The 21,094-nt window shown below is 50.1% G+C and overlaps 1 protein-coding gene across 3 annotated transcripts in view; it reads left to right on the forward strand.

Moving 5' to 3' along the window:
• The window catches only part of UNC93A (unc-93 homolog A), a 45,411-nt gene that overhangs the window by 1,169 nt on the left and 23,148 nt on the right, over positions 1–21,094 (forward strand). For 2 of the 3 annotated variants that reach the window (XM_003792372.3, XM_023514649.1), the window contains exon 2: positions 18,829–18,965. In XM_003792372.3, the coding sequence (XP_003792420.1) occupies positions 18,879–18,965 (87 nt within the window). In that variant the 5' untranslated portion in view covers positions 18,829–18,878. Of the gene's footprint in view, positions 1–18,828; positions 18,966–21,094 lie in introns of those variants that run through there. The other variant, XM_023514648.1, reaches the window with a different exon arrangement.

The following is a 21,094-nucleotide window of genomic DNA, read 5'->3' on the forward strand; positions in this document are numbered from 1 at the left end:
GACTGTGTGGGCCCCTGCGGTGAGGACCAGTGGGGAGTGGGGCACAGTGAGCACTGCCAGCAGCTGGGGCTGGGGTGGGGGCGAGACAGACTGTGGCGGGGCGAGACAGACTGTGGCAAGGACCAGTGCACCACCCAGACCGGGAGCCCCAGGGAGGACTGGTCTGGGGAGGACGTCACAGAGCGGGGACCGCGGTGAGGCCCTTTGCAGCTTCTCATGCCTCTCATGTGTACGTGCAAACTGCAAAGTACAGACTGAGAGATTTTGGTGATTTTTCAAATAAGATAAATGTTTCTATATTTGCATTTACAATTGACATTGTACAAAATAAGTTGACTTCTAATTTTTAATTTTCCTTCTTAGAATGACTTTCAGTAGCAAATAAAAGAATACCATGACAAACAGAGAGAGAGAGACTACAGGAGAAAGGAACAGACTTTATAATTCAAGCCCTAAACGGCACTTCCCCCCCTGCTTTTTGTACAAGGGGCCCCATGTCTGTATTTTACATTGAGGCCCAAATTTCTCTATCTGGCAGTGACAGAGAGCTAGGAAGGGTCAGCAAAGGACGCCTTCCCCCTGGTGCCTGCTGTTTTCCAGCTGTGGCATTTGTCAGTGATGGGGTCCCGGGAAAGTTGCATCATCATTTTTCACCTCTCCTTTCCATCTTTAAAGTGGGGATAATGACAGCACACACACCCCAGGTGGCAGCTGGAGGCTTTGTGTCATGTTCTCACAACAGAGCTTGTCACAAGTTTGTCCTCTTGATAAAATCAGAGTCTCTGGAGCAGCAGACTAGGAGGTCAACGTCAGGACACTCGTGGGAGCCAGGGCTGGGCATTAAGGCCTGTGGCGTGGCCATCCTGGGCTCTCCAGGCTGATGAGGGCCTGCTGTGGTCTCTGCTGATTGACCGCGGTCAGTCCTGGCAGAGAGGGCAGGGGACACCTTTGCCAATTACATCCGCTTATAGGCACATAAGGAAGGAGAGGGTGGAGCTCTTCCCTCATCTGTGTGGTCTCAGCTGTCTTCAGCTCACATCATCCTTACGCCAAAGTGCACATGTGGGGGTGGAGACTCAGTGGGGCTTCTCTCTCCTGGAGCTCACTGCATCTGGGTCTACAGACGCTGCAGGGCTTGGAGAATGCTCTGTGCATGTGGAGAGGCAGGAGTGACAGGGGACATCCACGGTGCACGGGGAGCTCCCTCTGCTCACATGTGTGCTGCCCTGTGCCTGGGACTTCACCCAGGACGTGAGTGCAAAGGTGACGTCCCTGGGAGTGTCAGTGGGGACAGCAGAGCACCAAGTTGAGCCAGGGTCCTTCCGAGAGTGGGGCCATGTGCTGTCCAGGCCGAGCCGTGGGGCTGCCCTGCTCTCTGCCTCCTTCTCACCCAGCTGTGCAGGCCAAATGCTCTTCCCCACACCACGGGGGGAGGGGGGATTATTATGGTGACTTTATTCTCAGTCACCAATAAAGCAGGTCCTTTCTGTCCCTTCCTTCTGTGCTTGCATGTGCTGGGTGAGCACAGTCTCGCAGTGACAGGGGGTCCTTCTGTGGACAGAGGATGCAGTCTCAGGAGCCAGTCCCTGACGTCCCCACTCAGGTGCAGCCCACCCTGAGCCCCGGCGGCCCTGCCTCACCCAGGGTGTGAAGGCACAACGCCACACCTGGGGGGCTTCATCTGCAGCTCGCAGAGAGCTCATCAGACTCTGATCCGGGTACTGGGTCTGGCAGTGAGAACCATCCGCATATGGCGTCAATTTGGGTGTGTCACAGGATGAAGATTCTTCCTTGAGTGGGCATTCTGAGAGGCACAGACCGTTGCACACCTGTAACTCCCCTCCAGCCCGGCGGTAGCATCAGGCTGCCAGAGAAGCCACAGCCGCTCCCGCCCCGCCCTCCTAGCAGAAGAATCCTCGCGTGTGGGGACACACCCTTGTTCCAGGGAGGATTGTCCTGTCTCTTCCTTCTTGTTTCTCCTGCTCCTGCTCAAGCTCCTGCCACCCATGTTGGGCCCTTTCCTTTCTCACTCAATCCTAACCAAGGTCGGGGTTCTGAAGGGGTACAGCCCCCTACACTCAAACTTGGTAGTTTAGCCTCATGTGCCCCCCAAAGAATGTGGCCCTAAGATGGGAATTCCCTTACCGTGAGGACATACCTGGGCCTGCAGCAAAGCAGAAACATTCTCAGAAAGGGATGTGCCGCAGGGCCACGCTGGGTAGTAGCTGGGGGCCGGACTCTGTCCAGGCACTGGGCTGCTGTACTTTGCTCCTTTCTCCTCATTAACGTAATAGTTGCTAGTTTTAGTTTAAGGCAATGGGCTAACGGAGCAGACAGCCTGGTGCTTTCGTGGTTCAGCCCCAACCAAAATGTTCTCAATTCGTATCAGTTGAATATGTGCTCAGCAGTCATTGTACTGGAATTGGAGTTTTTATGGTAGTTTCCGTGACTTAGCTTTCTTAACTGTTTGATATTTTAAACTTTTATCGGATGTTATAGAGTATATAAGAAGATCGATAAAGATAGGTAGTTACTGAGTGCCGGAGTGAGCCTCAGTCTCCCTTTTACGCTAGTCATTCCGTCTGCAGTGCTTTCCTCTGCGTCACCGACCAGTTAGCCCCGAGAACAGCAACAGAACTCAAAGAATGGCCCTCGTCAGCGTGTGCAGAGTGGCCTGGGGGACAGCGGCATTTTCCTCAATGATGCTCTCAACTGATCTGCAGCCATCAGGACTTGGTTCCGAGATCAACCAGGACAGGGCCCCTGGGGCAGGGTGGACAGGCCTCCTTCAGTGCAGGCCAATGGTGCTGCCTGTGTGTTTGTGCCAGGACAGCTGCAGGTACAGGCCAGGCCTGGCATCTCTTTCTCCTGGTTTCCCAATGGGTCTCCTGGTTGCCCTGTTAAAACTCTGTGGGAGTGTCTGGAACCCCCACCTTGGGGATTCCTCTTGGGCCAGCCCAGCCTGCCCCTCCACTGCCTCTTCCCTGCCCACTGGGACAGTCACTGGCCCAGGGAAGGAGGGTCACAAACACAGGAGGCAGATGCTCCCTAAAAGGCATTTGGTGAGGCAGCTTTCTGCTTGGACGAGAGTCAGTCCTCTTCAGATCTTACCATTTTCCAGATTTTCTTAAAGTTGTCCTGTGCAAGCAAGTTAGCTTCCCGGAGCTGGCAGCCCTCCAACATGCCCTTTCCCGATGCTTGCAGACACACCGCAGGGAGAGCACTTTAGGACCCAGGTGCTCTGCCCGCCTCAGGGGGCCTTCCTGGTGCATCTGCATGAAAGCAGCCCTTTGTGCCTCAGCAGCAGCCAGTGGCTGGTCAGCAGCTCAGCGTCTGTGTAGGCTGCACTTGGAGCAAACTCACCAGCCCAGGGGCTCCCACCCGTTAGGCCCGCTCACCCACACCAGGCGCTCTGGCCTGAGGCTGGGGATGCCTGGCTGACTCTGCCCCTCTAGTGCAGGTGCCATGTCCTCTTCAGTATCTGAAAGTAAGTCTTGAGCACAAGATTTGCAGCATTTGCAGATGCTGGGACTAGGGCAGGAGAGGACTGCAGTCACAGTGAGGCAAGACAGCAAAAACAGAGCTAAGAGAATCTGTCCTAGCTGCCCTGTGTCGGCCTCAGCCAAGCCGCAGGCATTTCTGTTGTCTGTATGCTGCTCCCTTGACATGCCTGGGGCCTAGATTGTAACCTAGTAACTTCCTTGGGTTTCTTTTGCCTTTGACGGCAGGCGGCCCAACTGGTCTCAAGGATGCGGGTGAATCTGACCTTCCCCTTGAGCCCGGGACGTTGAGAATGATGTCACGTCTCTCTCTGTTTTATGACCCTCACGTGCACTCCCGCCCTGAAAAGTGGATAAAAGAGAGGCAAGAGATTGAGTCGGGGGGGCTCAGTTTTGGAGACACTCTAGTGTTTCGAGTTACCTCCTGGCCAGAATAAACCCTCTTCCTCTAATCAACTGGTGCCTGGAGTCTTCTGTCTGCATCAATTTTCTGCTACATTTGTTGGTTCCCTGACCGGTTTGGTAGCAAAACCGTGCAGCTAGATTCTTTGGGTCGGGTTCTGCCTGCCAGGCTGATCACCCCCCGCCGTGGGGAACTCCTGCTGGTCTGACGACACAGTCCTCAGAGCGCTCCTGGGACAAATTCTCCCAGAGGAACATTTCATTGAGACAGAGCTGGTGAGGTCCCTGCAGCGGGTCACTGCGGAGGCTGAGCACCAGAGAGGAACTGGTAACAGGTGGTGCCAGGACATCCAGAGTAAGGTAGGATCCTTTTGAAGCCCACTACAATTTTAGTGGAAGAGGGAGTCTGATCAACCCTTGGGCATTAAATTGCTGGCAAGTAGAAAGTGTGTAAAAGAGTGTGGTGTGAGCGTGCGTCTCGGGAGGGAGACCTAGGGTGGAGATGGGGAGGGAGCAAGGGAAGCCCCCCCACTGACTACCAGTTGAAGAACTTTAAGAAGGGATTGACAGTGCATGTGGGTGCTTGGAGAATGACTGAGACGGGTAACAATAGGTGGGGTTTCGCCTCCCACCCCCCATTCACGGGGGAAACAAATGCGTGAGTGCACCCTTCTTCTCTGATCCAACTTTGCCCCCCCTGCTATTCTGAGGGAAAATGGAAGTTCCAGGTTTTCCGTTTTCTGTCTTTGGGCAGCCATGTTGTCTTGGAGGAAAATGAAAAGACATTAGAAAAGGTTTTGTAGTTTTGTTACTGGGATTTCTTCAGTGAGTTTTTGGTCTCAGGAATTTGAGAATTGAGCCCGCGGACCACAGATCAGTGATAAAATGGGATTTTGTTGGACTGAGGGGCATGCAGAGGGAGTGGAGAGTGCCAGAGCTATTGGCAGAGGAGCCGTGCCTTGGAAAGTGTTGTGGTCCGGGCAGTCCGGTGAGCTCGGGATGGCCCTTGAAAATCTGGAGGAGAGAGTGTAAATCTCGTGGGGAAGGGGCTGTATCCATATCAACAACAGGTCTCCTGGGTGGATAGCCTCTGAAAGGGGGGAGGAGGCCCAGGTCGGAGGTTTCCTGCATGAGTCCTTTGTCTAGGGGTAAATAATTGGCCCTGAGAGATATTTTGGCCAGGACTCAGTAGACGGAAAAATACCTTTATAAACTGAATGGGTGTTCTGGCAAATGGATGAATGCAGCCCCACACCTTGGACAAGGTTATTAGGTCTTTGCTGTGGTTTTTGTCTGGGGAGAGGATTAGGGTGTGTGCTCCTTAGTCTGGGTGGGGCCAGCCAAAAGGTTTCAGGCTGCTTTATTCATAACCTGGCTGGGGCTCAGAGTGTTAGTGCCCGGAGATGGGAGTCTGATATCTGAGCCCACCTGAGCCTGAAAAATGGGGGTTCCCTGTCCAGCTCGGAGTGGGAAAATCCTATATCAATGTTGCATCTCATAAAATGTCTCTCATTTATAAAATGTAATAATTTGGTTGTTTAAATTGTTGGGGAAACAGAGTCTTTGTCAAAAGATAAGATTCTTGCTCTTAAACCTTCTAATTATCAGTTTGGCCAAGTGAATGGATGACTTCATAGTAAACTGAGATTCTGTTTTGTAGGAAGTGGGTTTTTGAGAGTAAGAGGAATTAGACAGAAAGGAGAATGGCCTGGTGTAAAGAGAGAATCTTGTGTGATAAATTTTGTCCTGAAAAAGAATGGTTGTCTAAGAAAGTGAAAGGCAGGGCAAAGTTACAGACGGTTTAGAATGTTTGTAGATTGTGCAGTTTAGGTGAAGCTCATAAAAGAATTTGTGAAAGAATTTACATGTGATCCACTTGACTATGTATTTCCTTTAAAATCTTTTTGGATGTAATCTTATTTGAACCAATGTTTTAGGCCTTCGATATTTGACAAACTTTCCAAAATCAAAACTCTAAATTTGGGGCTTGGCGCCCATAGTGCAGTGGTTGCAGCGCTGGCCACATGCACCGAGGCTGGCGGGTTTGAACTCAGCCCAGAAAACAAAAAAAGCACAACTCTAAATTTGGTTTTTTTGAAATATTAAGACCACTGAAAGGCATAGAAAAACAAATTGAACTTATTTGATTTATTAAAAATGTATAGGAAACATTGTCAAATATGAAATGGTGATTAATTTTGTATGGGTTATGGTTTTATATATATATTTTATATATATTCCAATATATGGTTTTATATATGGTTTTATATATATATAATGGTTTTATATATATTCCAATATTGTAAAGCATTGGTCTGTCCTAACATATATTGTCAGTAATAATTTTAATTCATCTAAAAAGAAAGTGTTCTTTTGTAACTGGCTGAGTCCAAAGTTTATCCTAAAAAGAAAAAGAAATATTAAGAGATGCTGACAAATTCTCTCGAATTCAAATTCCTGATGTCTTTAGAAATTGAGGGCATTATCATTGTTTTTAATTTATAAGTTGAAATTTCCACACTGGGAGCTTCACGACAGAAAGACAAGGCTGGTGGGCCAGATCTTCCCCAAAGCAGGCCCAGGGGGACGCTAGTGAACACAGGGGACAGTCAAGGCTGCCTTCAGCAAAAGGAGGTGCAAGAACAGTGCCTGACCACTGAAAGGCCCAGGGCAGGAGCTGTGTCCGTGAGGGTCACAACCCACAGGGGAGACTGTGAGCAGCGTAGAGGCTCTTACTAGGGGAAGGGAGGCGTCAGGAGACCAGTCACTCTCTAGGGGCAAAATGCCAAGTCTTCCTCACCTGTCTTTGCCTTTTCTGGAGGGTACACACTCTGGAAAACAAGTTGGCTTTAGTGACACAGCAGACCTCAGAAAACAGTGTCACTATTCTCCTGTACGTAGTTGTTTGAGTGAAATTTTAGAATTTGACTCTTGCATGCCACCAATCAACATCTCCCCTTCCACAGGGAGGGTGACTTTAGGGGGCATCTAGGGAAGTGTGACTGTTCTAGTTTCCATTCAGTCTTGGGTGCCATCCTCAATGGGTGAACCAAGACACGTCCACCGGCACCTGACTGCTGCCCACTCACTAGCCTCAGCCGGGACCTCACAGAACAGGCTCGCTCCCAGCTGCACAGGGAAGGGAAGAGTGTCCCTTAGGGCTGGGGCCTACAAATTACAAGGACCAAGAACAGGTTAGCAAAAGAAAGCCAATGGAATCTTCTTAACTTTGCACCCTGGGAGTCCTCGGAGAAGAGCAATTGGAAGGATGTCAGGACTCAGACTTATGCAGTGTCTGAGGAAAGCACAGTCACTTTCAGAGAATTGACAAGGCAAAGGCAGACTTTGGGTTTCTGGGGGTGGCAGCTGGAGGAAGGTCTTTGCAGGGGAACTATGGAAGATGGGACCGGTGAGTAAGGTTTGCTGTGTGGAGTTCAGGTATCATGTTGTCTCTGGTGCTGTGGCTGCAGCCATCCCTTCCTGGGACATGAGGCAGGGGCAGGGTCCTCATTCACAGGTGTTTGTGTCCTTGTTCAGGCGGACGGGAGGGCAGGGAGCTCACCGGCATCTGTTTCCTCTCAGTTGCCTTCAACTCAAAATAACCCTTACTCCAGAAGGGCAGATTCTGGGGTACTGTACTCTGAGCTCCTTCAGAAGTAAGACGGGGACGTGTTCAGCTGTGAGTGACACAAACCTAGCTGGAAGTGGCCTGGCAGTGCAGAGCCTCCTTTTTCTCAGGAACTAGAAGCCAGAGGCTGGCTACCCTGGGCTGACAGGGGCTCCCCACGTCACCAGGGAGGCAGGCTCCTCCCCTGCCCACTCCAGAGACTCTCTGGGGCTTCAGCCTCAGGACTGAGTCAGGAAGAGGGGAACAGTGAGAGGTCAGGCTGGGGAGCTCCTCCAACACCCGCCTTTTACAGGGGTTCCTGGAGGTAACTGCTGGTGACCACCCTCGGCTGCACAGCTGCTAAGGACAGTGCGTATTTTGTCTGGACAGATCAAACCTCCTGAGGTTCTCTCTGTTAGTGAGGGAGGAAGAGTGTGTGGATTTGAACAGACAACTAGCAGTGCTGGATGTGCATTTTGCTGCGTTTGGGAACCTGAAGCTCATGGTCACCAGGCAGGCTTCCCAAGCCCCAGGCCTCCCAGGGGGTCAGGCTATCCTAATGCAACTGGCAGCCCACAGACCTCACAGTGGCAGAGCTTCTGCATCCTCCTGCTGTCCCCATCCTGCCGCATGGCTTGGGGAGACACAGTGTACACAGAGCTCAGCTGGCAAATGCAGTCTCTCTCACGCCCTGGGCCTCTGTTCCTTCATCTGCAGAGTCTGCCACCAGCCCAGATAGCACCGTACTTCCCTTTTGCAGGCAAGAGAATGGACATGGGGACACTTGCTAACAGCTGGGCAGTGTGTACAATGCGACCTGCCCACAGGCCCGGAGCTCCTGTGTTCTCGGTGGTGTCTGCGCCTCCTCTCAGGAGTTCAGTTCATGCCAGGCCTCCTATATGGCCGGAAATGTTCACAGGACACCACTGTTCTTTCTTCCCCTTGTCTCAGGTTTAAGTGAACAATTCCATGAGCAGCATTCTTTAGAATTTAGATTTGTCAATAATCAGGAAGAATTTCGCCTTGGTCAACTTGAAAGCAGAAAAAATTATAGGATCCATACACTGTCTGGGTCTATCAGACAGGAAGAGACAAACAAATACAGCTCCTTCATGAAATGCTTCCCAGCAGGAGGGGCCACCTGGCCAGTGGCTCTGCAGCTGAGGGCCGGAAGCGTCTGCACATCTCTAAAGGAAGCCACCTGCTTCCTGGTGGGTGTCCAGCACCTGCCTTGGCTGCCCTCTCCGGGCAGACTGACCTGGCCCCGTGGGCACAGGAGATAACTTTACTCTTCCACAGAATTACAGAATTCACTACACAAATGTCACCCAAAGAGCTGTAATCTCTGTGAAAAGCGGTCATCTGTGTGATTGGGAAAATGTGTCTGTTAGTTTTGATTTTAGTTTTGGATTTTTAATTAATTTTAGTGAAAAAAATGACTATCTTTGTGCTGAATTTTGAAAATGTAGACAACTCATAGCACACAAAAAGATTACTAATCGAAAAATGGTAAAAGTAATCCCTTCACTGGAGAGTGCCACGAATTAGAGACTCAGAAAAATACTTGTGTCTCAGTAAAAAACTACAGCTCTGATCTCCGAGCTGTTCATTGTCTTTGAACTTGGAGAACTCTCTGTATACATCCAGTAACTGGCGTTTATCTGTGTTCTGTCCTGTCTCAGTAGAGATTTTAACTGGCTTCCTCCCCCGTGGAGAACACAGTCTTCCCTCCATTTGCAATTCATTTCAAAATTTCTTTACTTTATATAAACTGTTTTCACTTTTCCTTTGAGCCAGTTCTGACGTCTGCCTGCTTCCCTCTTACCTATCATATGTGTAAAACAAACTCTTTCCTCATGTTCATTTTTATATCTTGGTACAAATCATGATTTTACTTTTTTCTGAAGATTATCTTTTAGATAATGTGCAGATCTAGTGATTGGAACATGCTAGGCTGTTTACATTCTTGATCCACTGTTAATATTCTGCTGTCTGTGAGTTACTGTTTTAGAACGAGGGCCTTCGGCAATCAGAAAACATCTTCTTTCCCTGATTATTTCCAAGTATAACCAGAATGAAGTGTGCAGCACTCACACTACCCCCCCCAAAGCGTGTGTGTTTTGCCTCAAGGGCACTACAAGAGAAAAATCAGCATTTAGTTAGCACCGACTGTGTGCCCCGCAGGGCGCAGGAGAACAGAAAAGGCAGAGCCTGGGAGGACAGTGCAGCTGATGGAATGAAAGGGCTGAGGCAGCTGCCCTGTGCCTGCTGGTGGAATTCAGTGTGAAGTGGGGGGGGGGGGTCCAGCCAGGAAAATAAGACCACATGAGAAACCTAGGAGCCGACATCAGACAACCAGAATTCACTGTGAGATAGTGTAATAAGAACGTTCTCAAAGAAATCGTGAGCTTCAGAAAACCTGAGTTTTGGGGAGATTCCAGTATCCTCATCTCTTCAGCTCCTGTACTGACCTGTCACAAATGAGTTAGTTCAGTCTGTGATTTCAAAACCCAATCTCATGGCTCAAAAGCAGAGAACCAGGCCTGGCACCCAGCGGAGCTGATCTCCTGCCTCAGGGAGGGGCTCATCTGCCCTGCAGGACCCACCTCACACTTTAGGCTGGGTCAGGGAGCTGGGGAATATGTTTGCCTAGAGGGGAGAAAGGGCCTGCTTTGCTGAGAAAACTCTGAACCTGAGACACCAGGGCCCGGATGTCGTCAGGCCGGCAGCTTTCCATCTCACACAGCCTTTTGAGTTTTCACTGTGCTGTCTTTGTGGTGTCTCTTCAAAGAGGCCGTAGCATTTTTAACCTGGTGAGCAGAAGTCATTTGCCTTTCTGGTCCTGCTGTTTCAAAGGACAATTTAGAAAGAATTATTTGTAGCCTGATCTTGGAGAGATTGTAACAAGGCCCCAAGGCCAGCTCCACCTGAGGACACCTGAGGGACTGACTCCCTGTGTGTCCTGTCAACTGAGCCCCAGCCTGAGCACTTCCTGTGTGTCACTCCCTGTCAACTGAGCCCCAGCCTGAGCACTTCCAGCCGCCACCCCGGCCAGCGCATCCTGGGAACCCCACCTGCACGCTGCCCAGTGGGATGAGACGTCCTGGGAGCCACTGTCACTGGCAAGCCAGCCTGTAATCCCTCTGGCACGCTGTGGAACACCATTCATTTGAAGACCAGCTGAAGTGCTGACCTCTACTGACTATCTCACATAGACACGTGCTTTAGCCAGAGAGGCACAATCTGTGGCAATGACGGTGACCTCCGTACTCTACCTTCCTCTGAGAAGAGGAGACTCTGACATGAGGACACCCTTCTCTGAAACTTCCCTAAAACCTCTCAACTTTGTTGGGGTGTCTTCCTGGGTCCATCTTCTCATCTAGTTTTTAAGAAACTTTTACACAATTATGGATTTTTCTGCCTTAACAGCCTTAATTTTGGTCAGTGATCTCAAGCCCACCAGTGCTGATGGGAACAGAGCAAAGGACAGGATCCTCACAGCGTCTCCTGGACATAGAGAAAGACAAGGCTGCAAGCGGGACCTCAGGGCCCGCCGGAGTATAACTGGCTTCAGATAAGACACAAAGGACCAGACTTGGGGAGAAAGTGCCACCAAGCCAACCTGGGGGCCGTGCAAGCACGTTGGCATTGATACCAGGGAGCAGTGAGCATGAGCCCACGATTGGGGACTCACAATTACAAGAAAAACTTTTTTTTTACATTGTAATTTTTCTCTGTGCCAAAGGTATATTGCAAGTAAGCTGGTATTATGTTCTCAGAGTTTAAAAATATAAAACTTCTTAGTCCTCATTCTGACCAGATGTGAGTGATACATGACTAAACTGTCCCTCCAGTGAGACCCAAACAGCAAAGCCTCCTAGGAAGGGACAGGGGGATCTGCTGGCCTTACCCAAGGCTGGGGACGCCTACAGGGCTCTCCCAGGTCCACCTGCAGGACAGAACCCCTCGCCTCTCTTGGGGTTCCCCCACCAGGTGTGCTCTGAGCATCCTCCTGCCAGTACTCAGACTACGGCAGATCTGCAGCTCAAGCCTCCAATGGCCAGTTACTTCTTTCATTTCTAAGAGTTTCACTTTGGAACTGTCAGAGAGTTGCGGTTCCTTTGCTTATGGATAGAATAGCAAAAAGCATGTTTTTCTGTCAAGGAGAGACAGTGGTGCTGAATCAGGTAAACTGTCTGGGCAAGGCTGACCCCCCAGCAGGCCTTCACCCTGACCTTGCAAAAGTGCCTCCCCTGCATTCAGGAGCAGCCTCAGCAAGAACTCAGCTCATTTGTTGCCTTTGCAAAACCAGCCAGCAACCAACCTCCTTTTCAGAGGTTCCTGCAGATGTAGAAGTCGCTGTAATTACCCAAAGGATGCCTCAGAAGGAGGATGTCCCACAGAGAAGGGCCCCAGGATGTCATCCCACTGAGAGGGGCCTGGGTCCCAAGAGAAGGATGTCCCATGCAGAGGAGCCCCAGAAGGCCTTGTCTGTGGTCCCTCCCACTCCCACTGTCCTGTCCTCTGAGCTCAGACTGCAGGCCCCACAGGAGGAGCAGGGTGGAGGCCGAAATGAGCTGAGCTGAGCTCTTGAGGATATGAGGCCCCCGAGACTCTGCACGAGAGCAGGGTTTCCATATCCACCAGGGCCTAGAGGGGCCCTCAAAAGGGTGAGTTTCACACCCTTTCTGAAAATGTGTCTGGAATGGGCAGCATCTCCATGAAACACTCCACCAGTTTGGACCTTTCTGATGTCTGTGCGGAGGGGAGATTTAGGCTCCAGGGTTAGACTCTGGGAGGACCACGAGGCTGCAGAAGGGTGCATGGGAGGTGAGGTCCTGGCCGCTGATGGGGACCTCTTCTGCCTGACATGATCTGTGGCAAGTCCAGCCCCACAGCAGGCTGCTCAGAAGCTGGCTGGGCCGGCAGCCACCCGCAGTGTCCCCATGTGCAGGACAGGAGCTAGGCCAGAGCTGCACACTCTCTGGGCAGAGTGCTATGAACTATGACACCACAAAATGAGAGTCTGTCTCCAAAAAGAAAGTGGGGCAAAGAGGAGGGCTGTGGGTGCATCTAGAGAGGATTTGCGGGTAGACCCAGCCTCATACGTGCTCAGTCCTCATCCCCTGCATCTCAGACATAGAAAGACTGACACTAACATACACACACCCCTTAATTTTTATTCTTTGATTGTGTGTCTGATGGATGAAGGAGACAGGGAACAGAGAGAGACCCTATCATGGCTGTTCAGTCTCAAGAGAGGGGGGTCACAAGAACAAACTTCCAAAGAGCAGTGTCAAGGTAAGATGTTAGAAATATAGTAATCTGCAAAATTTTCCAAGATAAATTCATTCTTGCAGGCATGGGACATTTCTTCAAATGATTTTTTTTTTTTTTTTTGGAGACAGAGCCTCAAGCTGTCCTCCTGGGTAGAGTGCCGTGGCATTACAGCTCACAGCAACCTCCAACTCCTGGGCTCAAGTGAGTCTCCTGCCTCCGCCTCCCAAGTAGCTGGGACCACAGGCGCCCGCCACAATGCCCAGCTATTTTTTGGTTGCAGCCGTCATTGTTGTTTGGCGGGTCCGGGCTGGGGATTCGAACCTGCCACCTTAGGTGTACGTGGCTGGCGCCTTAGCCCGTTGAGCTAGGCGCCGAGCCTCTTCAAATGATTTTATAGAGACAGAATTTTGAAGAACATTAAATCCCTTCTGGGATGTGAATATTGAGTCAGGTTTCTCTTATGCTGGCGAAGTCTACATATCCTACGAAATCCAGCCCCGCCAGACCCTCAGAACAAGTGTCAGGCACCTGCAGGACCCCCCTGGTGATGGGGTGAGACGTCCCCAGACACAGGCAGGACCCCCCCCCCAGACCTCTTGCAGACGTCCTACTGCGGGGCTGGAAGCCTTCCTCCACAGATCTACTCTCCAACTTCATGTGGCATTTTCTTCGCAGACCACAAAGATCAAAGCTGTGTGCAGTTCCAGCGCCTGACCACTGGCTCAGTGAAGGGCATGTTGTGGGTGTTCAGTTCATTGCTGTTGAGTGAATGAGTCAAGAGATTCAGTTTCTGGGCTTGGCACCTGTAGCTCAGTGGGTAGGGTGCCAGCATATTCACTGAGGTTGGTGAGTTCAAACCTAGCCGGGGCCAGCCAAAAACAACAATGACAACTGTAACAAAAATATAGCTCAGGGTTGTGGTGGGTGCCTATAGTCCCAGCTACTAGGGAGGCTGATGCAAGAGAATCACTTAAGCCCAAGAGTTTGAGGTTGCTGTGAGCTGTGATGCCACGGCACTCTACCCAGGGTGACGTAGTGAGACACTGTCTGGAAAAAAAAGAGACTCAGTTTCTGAAGAACAAAACCAATGTGGTGTAACACAGAGAGGCTGGGAATGCTTTCTCTTCTCTAAGTCCTGTCTCCCATGAGTTCCCTGGCACAGTGCTCATTGTCCAGCTGAGCAACTGTGTGCCAGATTTAGGGCACTGGGTAAGAAAAGCCCAAGATATTGGGGACTACTTGGAAAAGCACGCTCTTGTCTCCAGCACCCACACATAGCCAGCTGTCCTGAGAAGGGGCCTACCTGTGTCCAGAGTGCAGACCAGCCATCTGGGACTAGAATCTGATTGACACAGCTGGGTGCGCTATCACCTCAGGACTGTGTGAGGATGTTCAGCGGTCTCACTAAAGAGGTTCCTGGGGCCACCTGGGAGGACTGGACATAGCACTCACAGCTGCTGGCCCCAGACACCCCAAAGCAGCCTCTTGCCAGAGGATGGTGCTGTAAGCACAGAACTCTGACCCACCCTTGTGAGTCACAATCCTCCCCAGTTCTCAAAGCACATCACCAGCCTGGTTTTTGCTCAGTTGAGCCAGTGTGACCCTCCCATTTCCTTCTCACACCGTGCTGGCCTTTGGGCCCTGCTAGGTGGCACCATAGCAGAGGGGCAGGATTGAGAGGGAAGAGCAGGTGTGCAGCCACCTGACCCAAGGGAGGCAGCTAATGACCCGGGGCAGAACACTGTGTCCAGTCAGTCACACTGGCTGCCACCAAGTGCCCTCCCTGAGCTCAGGCCTGGGAGGGTTGCCGGATTGTGTTGGTCACCTGTGTCTAGTGTGTAGAATTGGAGACACATTTGCTGAAGGGAGGTCACCACCTGCACTTCTGTCTGCTGGGGCTCATCCACACTTCCTGCCTCTTCCCAGCTCTTCAGAAACAGGTCAGGCCAAAAGGACTTTCCGGCCAGTGGGGAAGCGAGCCAAGCCCAGGTGGGGCCAGGAGGGGCTGGTGGGCACAGAAGGGCAGCCTGGAAGCGCAGGGCACAAGGTGGCTGTGGCCCCCTTGCAGCTGCTGGGGTCCTGGTGACGGCCTTCCATGCCAGCATTTTAGGAACCGCTGGTGGGTCCGAGTGCCTGAGAGTCACCTCGGGAAAAGAAGGTGCCCAGAAAGAAATCGGTGTTTTAGTTGAATTCTTAGAGGTCTTTGTAAGAAAATCTCTTTATAAAAGTATATTTTCCTTCACGTTTTTATTCCCTTTAAAATTATATACTCTTTCTAAAAATATGGAAATAATATGTGTGTGCACCAAATAAAAAGAGTACGTACAGCCCTTGCCTCCACAAATCTGCTGTCCAGGGAAGAGTTTAAGGGGAGTCTATCAGGCACCGGGAGTCTGCTGTGCCTTAGACATACAACGTGTGCACACAAGCATGAGTCTGTTCATGTCATAGACACAGGCACACCTATGTCTGACTTGTCATAGAAATGAGCTCATATAATTTTTATTTTTAAAAAAGAAATACTATTTAGTACAGTCTTTGTGAAGTATCCTCACTTAAGGATATCGAGCACCTCCCCAGTCTATCTTCCTACAACGCCACAAAACCATGGCAGAAGGCACGGCGTTCCGTGTGTTTGATAAAGGTAAAGTAAAAATTATGGTAGAGTCATCTAGTCCTCAGCATCGGAAAAAATCAGGTAGAGCCACCGACACCAGGAATCGGAGTTTCCACATGTAATTTGAATATGGACCTTAATGAACCAGAGAGAAAGAAGCTGAAAAAAAAACAGCTACATTCAACAAAAAGATTTCCAAGACTGGTTCCTTCTTTAAAGGAAAAGCTTGAGGGAACACTTAAAACTGTGTGACGCAGTTTGTTACTTTTAAGTACATGTTAGTAATTTTTAAAATTTGCATTTTTAATGAACTGTTGACTCTCTGTGTGATACCACTCCATTTTGAGGTTAAACAGAACTATTTATGCAGAAGCGTCCAACTGAATACCCATCACTGAAATCTAGGTATAGGAAGATGCTTCGGAGACCTGTGGAAGTCGTTTCCATGGAGCCCTTGTCTGTTCATTGAGCAGTGCGTTAGCTTTGCATAAGGACATCGATTTCTTTAATATTAGTAGGAAAAAAGCTATCATTTTCTTACAGAAGAGAATAGGACGCTTTTAAAAGCAAAGAGTAATTCTTTCTAAATCTTGAAAGCTGCCTGTTTTTGGTATGTAACCTCCCTCTCTTGCCATCTTTCATTTACCTAATTGTTTTCTTACAGCTGTGAATGTTGGGGTACTGGTAGCAAGGCAAGAAGTAGGATATTTGACCTGACTGAAAAAATGGTTGGTTTTTTATTACCAGGAAAGAATCGTGATCATGATCGTGATCTTTAGCTCCAGTATCTTCCCAAAATATGACATGAGAGCTCAAAGAAAGAACAGAAGTGGTACTTTAAATGTTTATATCCTGTTACTTATAAAATAAAAAAACAAATAATTAAAAGTAAATAAATGAATAAATAAATCAATAAAAGAGCAAACCATTAATTAGACTTGCCTTAGTTGAAAGCAATCTTAGTTTCTTAGCAGGAAGTTTGCTGATGTCAAATGTGATTCTGTAACACTGGGAACCCAAGGGGCACTTGGCGAACTCAGTGGTAGCAGACAGTGGCACCTAGTGGCTGGTAGAACCAGGCGCACGACACCCTGGCTCCCCACATCACTCTGTCAGCTCAGGCAGGTGGTAGCTCTGACTTCCCTACCCAATAAATCCACTGGATTCAAGCAGATCTGCAAAATTATCTTTTTCCTCAGGCTGATACGCTTTAGATGTTAATTTCAAGGAGTGAAAAGATTATGGGTACCTTTTAAATTGTTTATCCCCACAACTCTGCAGCCCTGGGAGGTCTGCCCTGGCCTGGGCCATGGGCTCCGGCACACATCGCTAGTGGCTGCAACCAGTGTCCAGCCAGCTCCACTTTTCTGGAGTTTGCCGTTCTCTTCCCTCATCCACCACAGGTCTGTAGGGACGTTTAAGCTGGGAGCTGGGCACTATGTGGGTGTCCCTCTACTCTGGAGCAAACCACCCCGTGACCACATCTAAGGCCTGCCTGGTCACAGGAACCATCAGGTGCTGGGAGACACCTCTTTAAGAAGCATTTTATTCTACTAGAGAGCGAAGCAGGTGGTAAAATACACCATTCAGTTTAAAAAATCTCTTTTAACGTAGACAACGCGGGCACCTGAGGGGGGACAAGGGCAAAAGCAGATCAGGTCGAAGTGATCACATCAGAACTTAATTCCCAGTGGAAGAGGGGCGGCTGGAAGCACGGGGAGGGTGTGGCTTGGAGGAATGGAAACGGATCCCCAGGGTTTCTCTGTGCACAACATGAAGCTCCTTGGGAGACACAGACTAGAGGCAGCAAATCCTGGAAGAGGTAAGTGTCAGTGACCAAGGGGGCGACAGCAGGAGGAGGGAGAGGAGAACACGGAGAAACTCCTCTGAACCCAGGTCCCTCCGCGCCATGACAGTAAGCTGAGTTGTTGCCAGAAAATAGAGAGGGAGGTAAAGTTCATTCCATTTGTGATAACGAGGTTAGTGTGAAGAGTTCCTGCTCCGCCAAGTGATACGCTTCGTAAATGCTGCTCTGCTTGCATTTTCTCTGGAAGTCAAAACGTGACCTCAGCTAATGAACATTTATTGATGATTACCATGTGTCAACGGCCATTCCAGCGGTTTCCAAAATTATTAGCTTATTGAAATTTTGCAGTGCACCTTTTTTGAGAGAGAACTGTGGTTGAGAACATAGCCCTGGGCTCACCCAGCAGAGAAGTTACCATGTGAGGCCAGGAAGGTGCCGACACCATCGGTTTCCATGGGCAGCAGCTCCCCTGAGCCAGGCTCACAGGTTTTGCTGGGCTGTGCTGTTCTGTGTCTACACAAACACACTAGTTCATGCTTAGTTGATACAAAACCACTACTTTATTGGAACAAGTTAAGCAACAGGGCTTTGTCCTGTCTGCTGCTGGCCATGCGATCCAAGCAGTTTGGCCACCACAGGTCAGATTAACTGAGCTGTGGGATTTGCTGCACAGATCCAGACTGCCAGCAGGCGGAAAGGACTGACTCTACAGAACTTCAGATGCCATCTGCAAACATCAGGTTTTACTAACACTTCAATAGGAAAGTGACTTTTCTTATAAGCTGTGAGGTTTGGGGTAAGGTACTCTAAGGTCCAGAACTGCCTTATCCAGCACAGTAGCCACCAGCCCCGTGTGCCTGTTTAGACCTTCGTCTTAAGTAAGCTGAGATGCAATTATGAGTTCCATTTCTCAGACACACTGGTCTCGCCTCCACAACTCTCGACCCCCATGTGGCTGTGTCTGCCTTGCTGGTGACTCTGCTGCTGACCCAACCCTCTAAAGTCACTTGCCATTCTGGAACACAGTTTCCTGTCTTATCATGGCTCTAAGACCACTAATAATTTTTGCAGCAGTACTGTCGGTGACATGAAATGTAAACGTGCCCTGTGCACTCAAGGGTTTTTTAAATTATTGCAGTGTTATAAACCATTCAGTCTTTGCAATACTAAGACTTTGGCTATGGGATCGTCTAAGCACATTAGCTCTTTTTCAGAAGTTGAACCGTGTGTCCCAAAGTTGACATTTATGCTTTATTCTTAAAGGCTGAACCCCACACTCTATACCACCAACCATTTCTCTGAATGTGGAAGGTACCATTATATATCCTCCTAAATACACAACTTATTATTTTACCATAAGGACTGTGTCTATTAGACATTAATAGGAAAAGAGTATAATGACATAAGCACCGATAAGAGTCCTAACCCTTTGCCCCATGGAAAGTGGCTGATGCGGCTGGCAGAGAAGGTGAATGAGTAACAGGCTCCCTTACACTTCCCGTGGCCGGTGATAACCAAGAAAAACTAGCAACAGCTTGATGACTAACAGCAGAGAGAGAGGATGGGCCTCCTCGGTTCAGGGTGGTCCTCACGTGCTCTGATGGTTTCCTCTTAGGGACCTGCAAGTTTACCGTCCACTGATGGTCAACACTTCCGAGCAGCACCATGCAGAGGAGACTGAAGAACGTGCTCGTGGTCTCCTTTGGGTTCCTGCTGCTCTTCACGGCCTATGGAGGGCTGCAGAGTCTGCAGGTGAGTGTGGACAGTCCTCACATGGCTGTGACTTCTGGGCTTCTCTTGGCCTCCCAGAATCCTAAGGTCACAGGTGATCAAGACATAGAATTTCTTTTTATCCGATTGACCTAGTATTTCTTCTTCATCCCCCCAAATACCCTCCAGAACAAACAGTCATTTGTATACCCAGCCTCCATCGCAGGGCCCCTCATGTCCCAAGAGGGTCATACCCAGCACTGCATGAGACGAGGGCAGCAGGGTCTCCAGATGGTAATGTGATGAGACTCTCTCTGTCTTTGGGTGGTTGAAAAGAGACACAGGAAAATCACTCTGAATTTCATGCCTCCATGCCCTTGATTTTGTGGTCAAGGGCAGTAATGTGAATTTATGAAATCTCACTAGACCTCATAGACTCTAAGTTTACTTTAAGCAAAGCTGTGAACTTTGACACCATTGTTTCTGCACATTTGATCATGGGTCTCTGAGTCCCTATAAAAACCTAACAACGTTGTCTGAAAGACTGTGGCATGGGAGGCTGTGCCTGTGGCTAAGTGGGTAGGGCGCTAGCCCCATGTGCTGAGGGTGGCAGGTTCGAACCTGGCCTCGGGCAAACTGCAACAACAACAACAAAAAGTACTGACATGGGGCATGTGTAGCTGGGAGTAGACTGACATATTCTCTTGGGGTAGTTACACTTCAAGTCCAACATTTAACCGGGAATAAATCCTGCAGGGATTCCCAGGGCTGGGCAGAAAATAGGGCTTTCACTGCTCACCTGGGCCCTTTCATCACAGAAGGTCGACCCTGCTGCCATGTGTGAAGCATTTTTGAGTTTCTGATGAGCAGTTGGTGTGGTCTTACATGATTTGTCAATTAGGTGCCTACTGTGTGCACAGTGTTGAGCCAGAGAAGCACACCCAGGCACTCAGAATCAGAGGCTTCTGTTCTCCCCGTGGCCAGGAACAGACTTTGGACTTGGAGTTTGGTGAGAAAGGTCGCGTGCAGCCATGAATTCTCAAGTACACGTTTTCTTTGGCAGAAATTGATTTGGTCCCATTTCTGATTAGGCTCATGGGGATGCAGTGACAGCCTCCGTGCCCCTCAAAGGCGACTTGAAGGGGAAGCCTGACTGTCCCTGGGGCTTTGTGTTGTTGTCACAGTGTTAGTGTAGGGGACACCTGCTTTTCCGTCGTGCTCTGCTGAGCTTTGGTGGCATGTGGTCATGTGTGCTTCCCAGGAGGAGGGCTTTTGGGGGTGCGGGCTGTCAGGGCACTCCCCACAGAGGAGGTCCTGCTGGTCAGCTCAGGGCTGGCAGTGACAGGGCAGAATTCCTCTTGCGGGTCTGACAGCTGCTCAGCCAGCTGACCATATGTCAGCCTGTGGACTTGGAAGCAGAGGGAGGAAGAAGGAGGGGCCCTAGGAGCTGCCAATGGTGCCTTCTCTTAGTCAGTAATCGCAAGGCTACAGACAAATATGGGCAGGCAGCCACCTGCCCCTGTACTTCCAGGGCCAGGGACCTTCATTCAGGGATCACTTGGGTGGCACGTAGACATACTCCATGGCCATGGTTGCTCACCAGAGGAGACGGCCATCCTCTGCCCAAGCCCCTGCCAATTTTTTCTGGTCCTCCAGGCAATGGAGATCAGCAGTGTGAGATATCCAAGCCTCCAACTCGGGCAGGACCTAGGGGCTAGGAACAGTCTCCCTGCTTACCTGCTCCAGCCTTGGCCCCAGCTCTGACCCAGCCATGTGGTCGTGCCCACAGATCCAGAATATATAAGCGTGCTTTGCCTGGGACCGTTGTCCCTACTGTCAGGACTGGGTCAATCAACACAGATAGATGGATGGAAGAGACATCATAGGTGGCTACCTCCCACCAGGCTGAGGAGCCCACTGCTCTCCAGCACCCTCCTCTCTCCAGCACCTGCCGCTCTCCAGCACCCTCCTCTCCCCAGCACCCTCCTCTCCAGCACCCTCCTCTCCAGCACCCTCCTCTCCTCTCTCCAGCACCTGCCGCCTTCCAGCACCCTCCTCTCCAGCACCCTCCTCTCCAGCACCCTCCTCTCTCCAGCACCCTCCTCTCTCCAGCACCCTCCTCTCTAGCACCCTCCTCTCTAGCACCCTCCTCTCTAGCACCCTCCTCTCTC

The sequence above is a fragment of the Otolemur garnettii genome, unplaced genomic scaffold (genome assembly GCF_000181295.1).
Source record: "Otolemur garnettii isolate 467f Iridium unplaced genomic scaffold, OtoGar3 scaffold00056, whole genome shotgun sequence".
Classification (NCBI taxonomy): domain Eukaryota; kingdom Metazoa; phylum Chordata; class Mammalia; order Primates; family Galagidae; genus Otolemur; species Otolemur garnettii.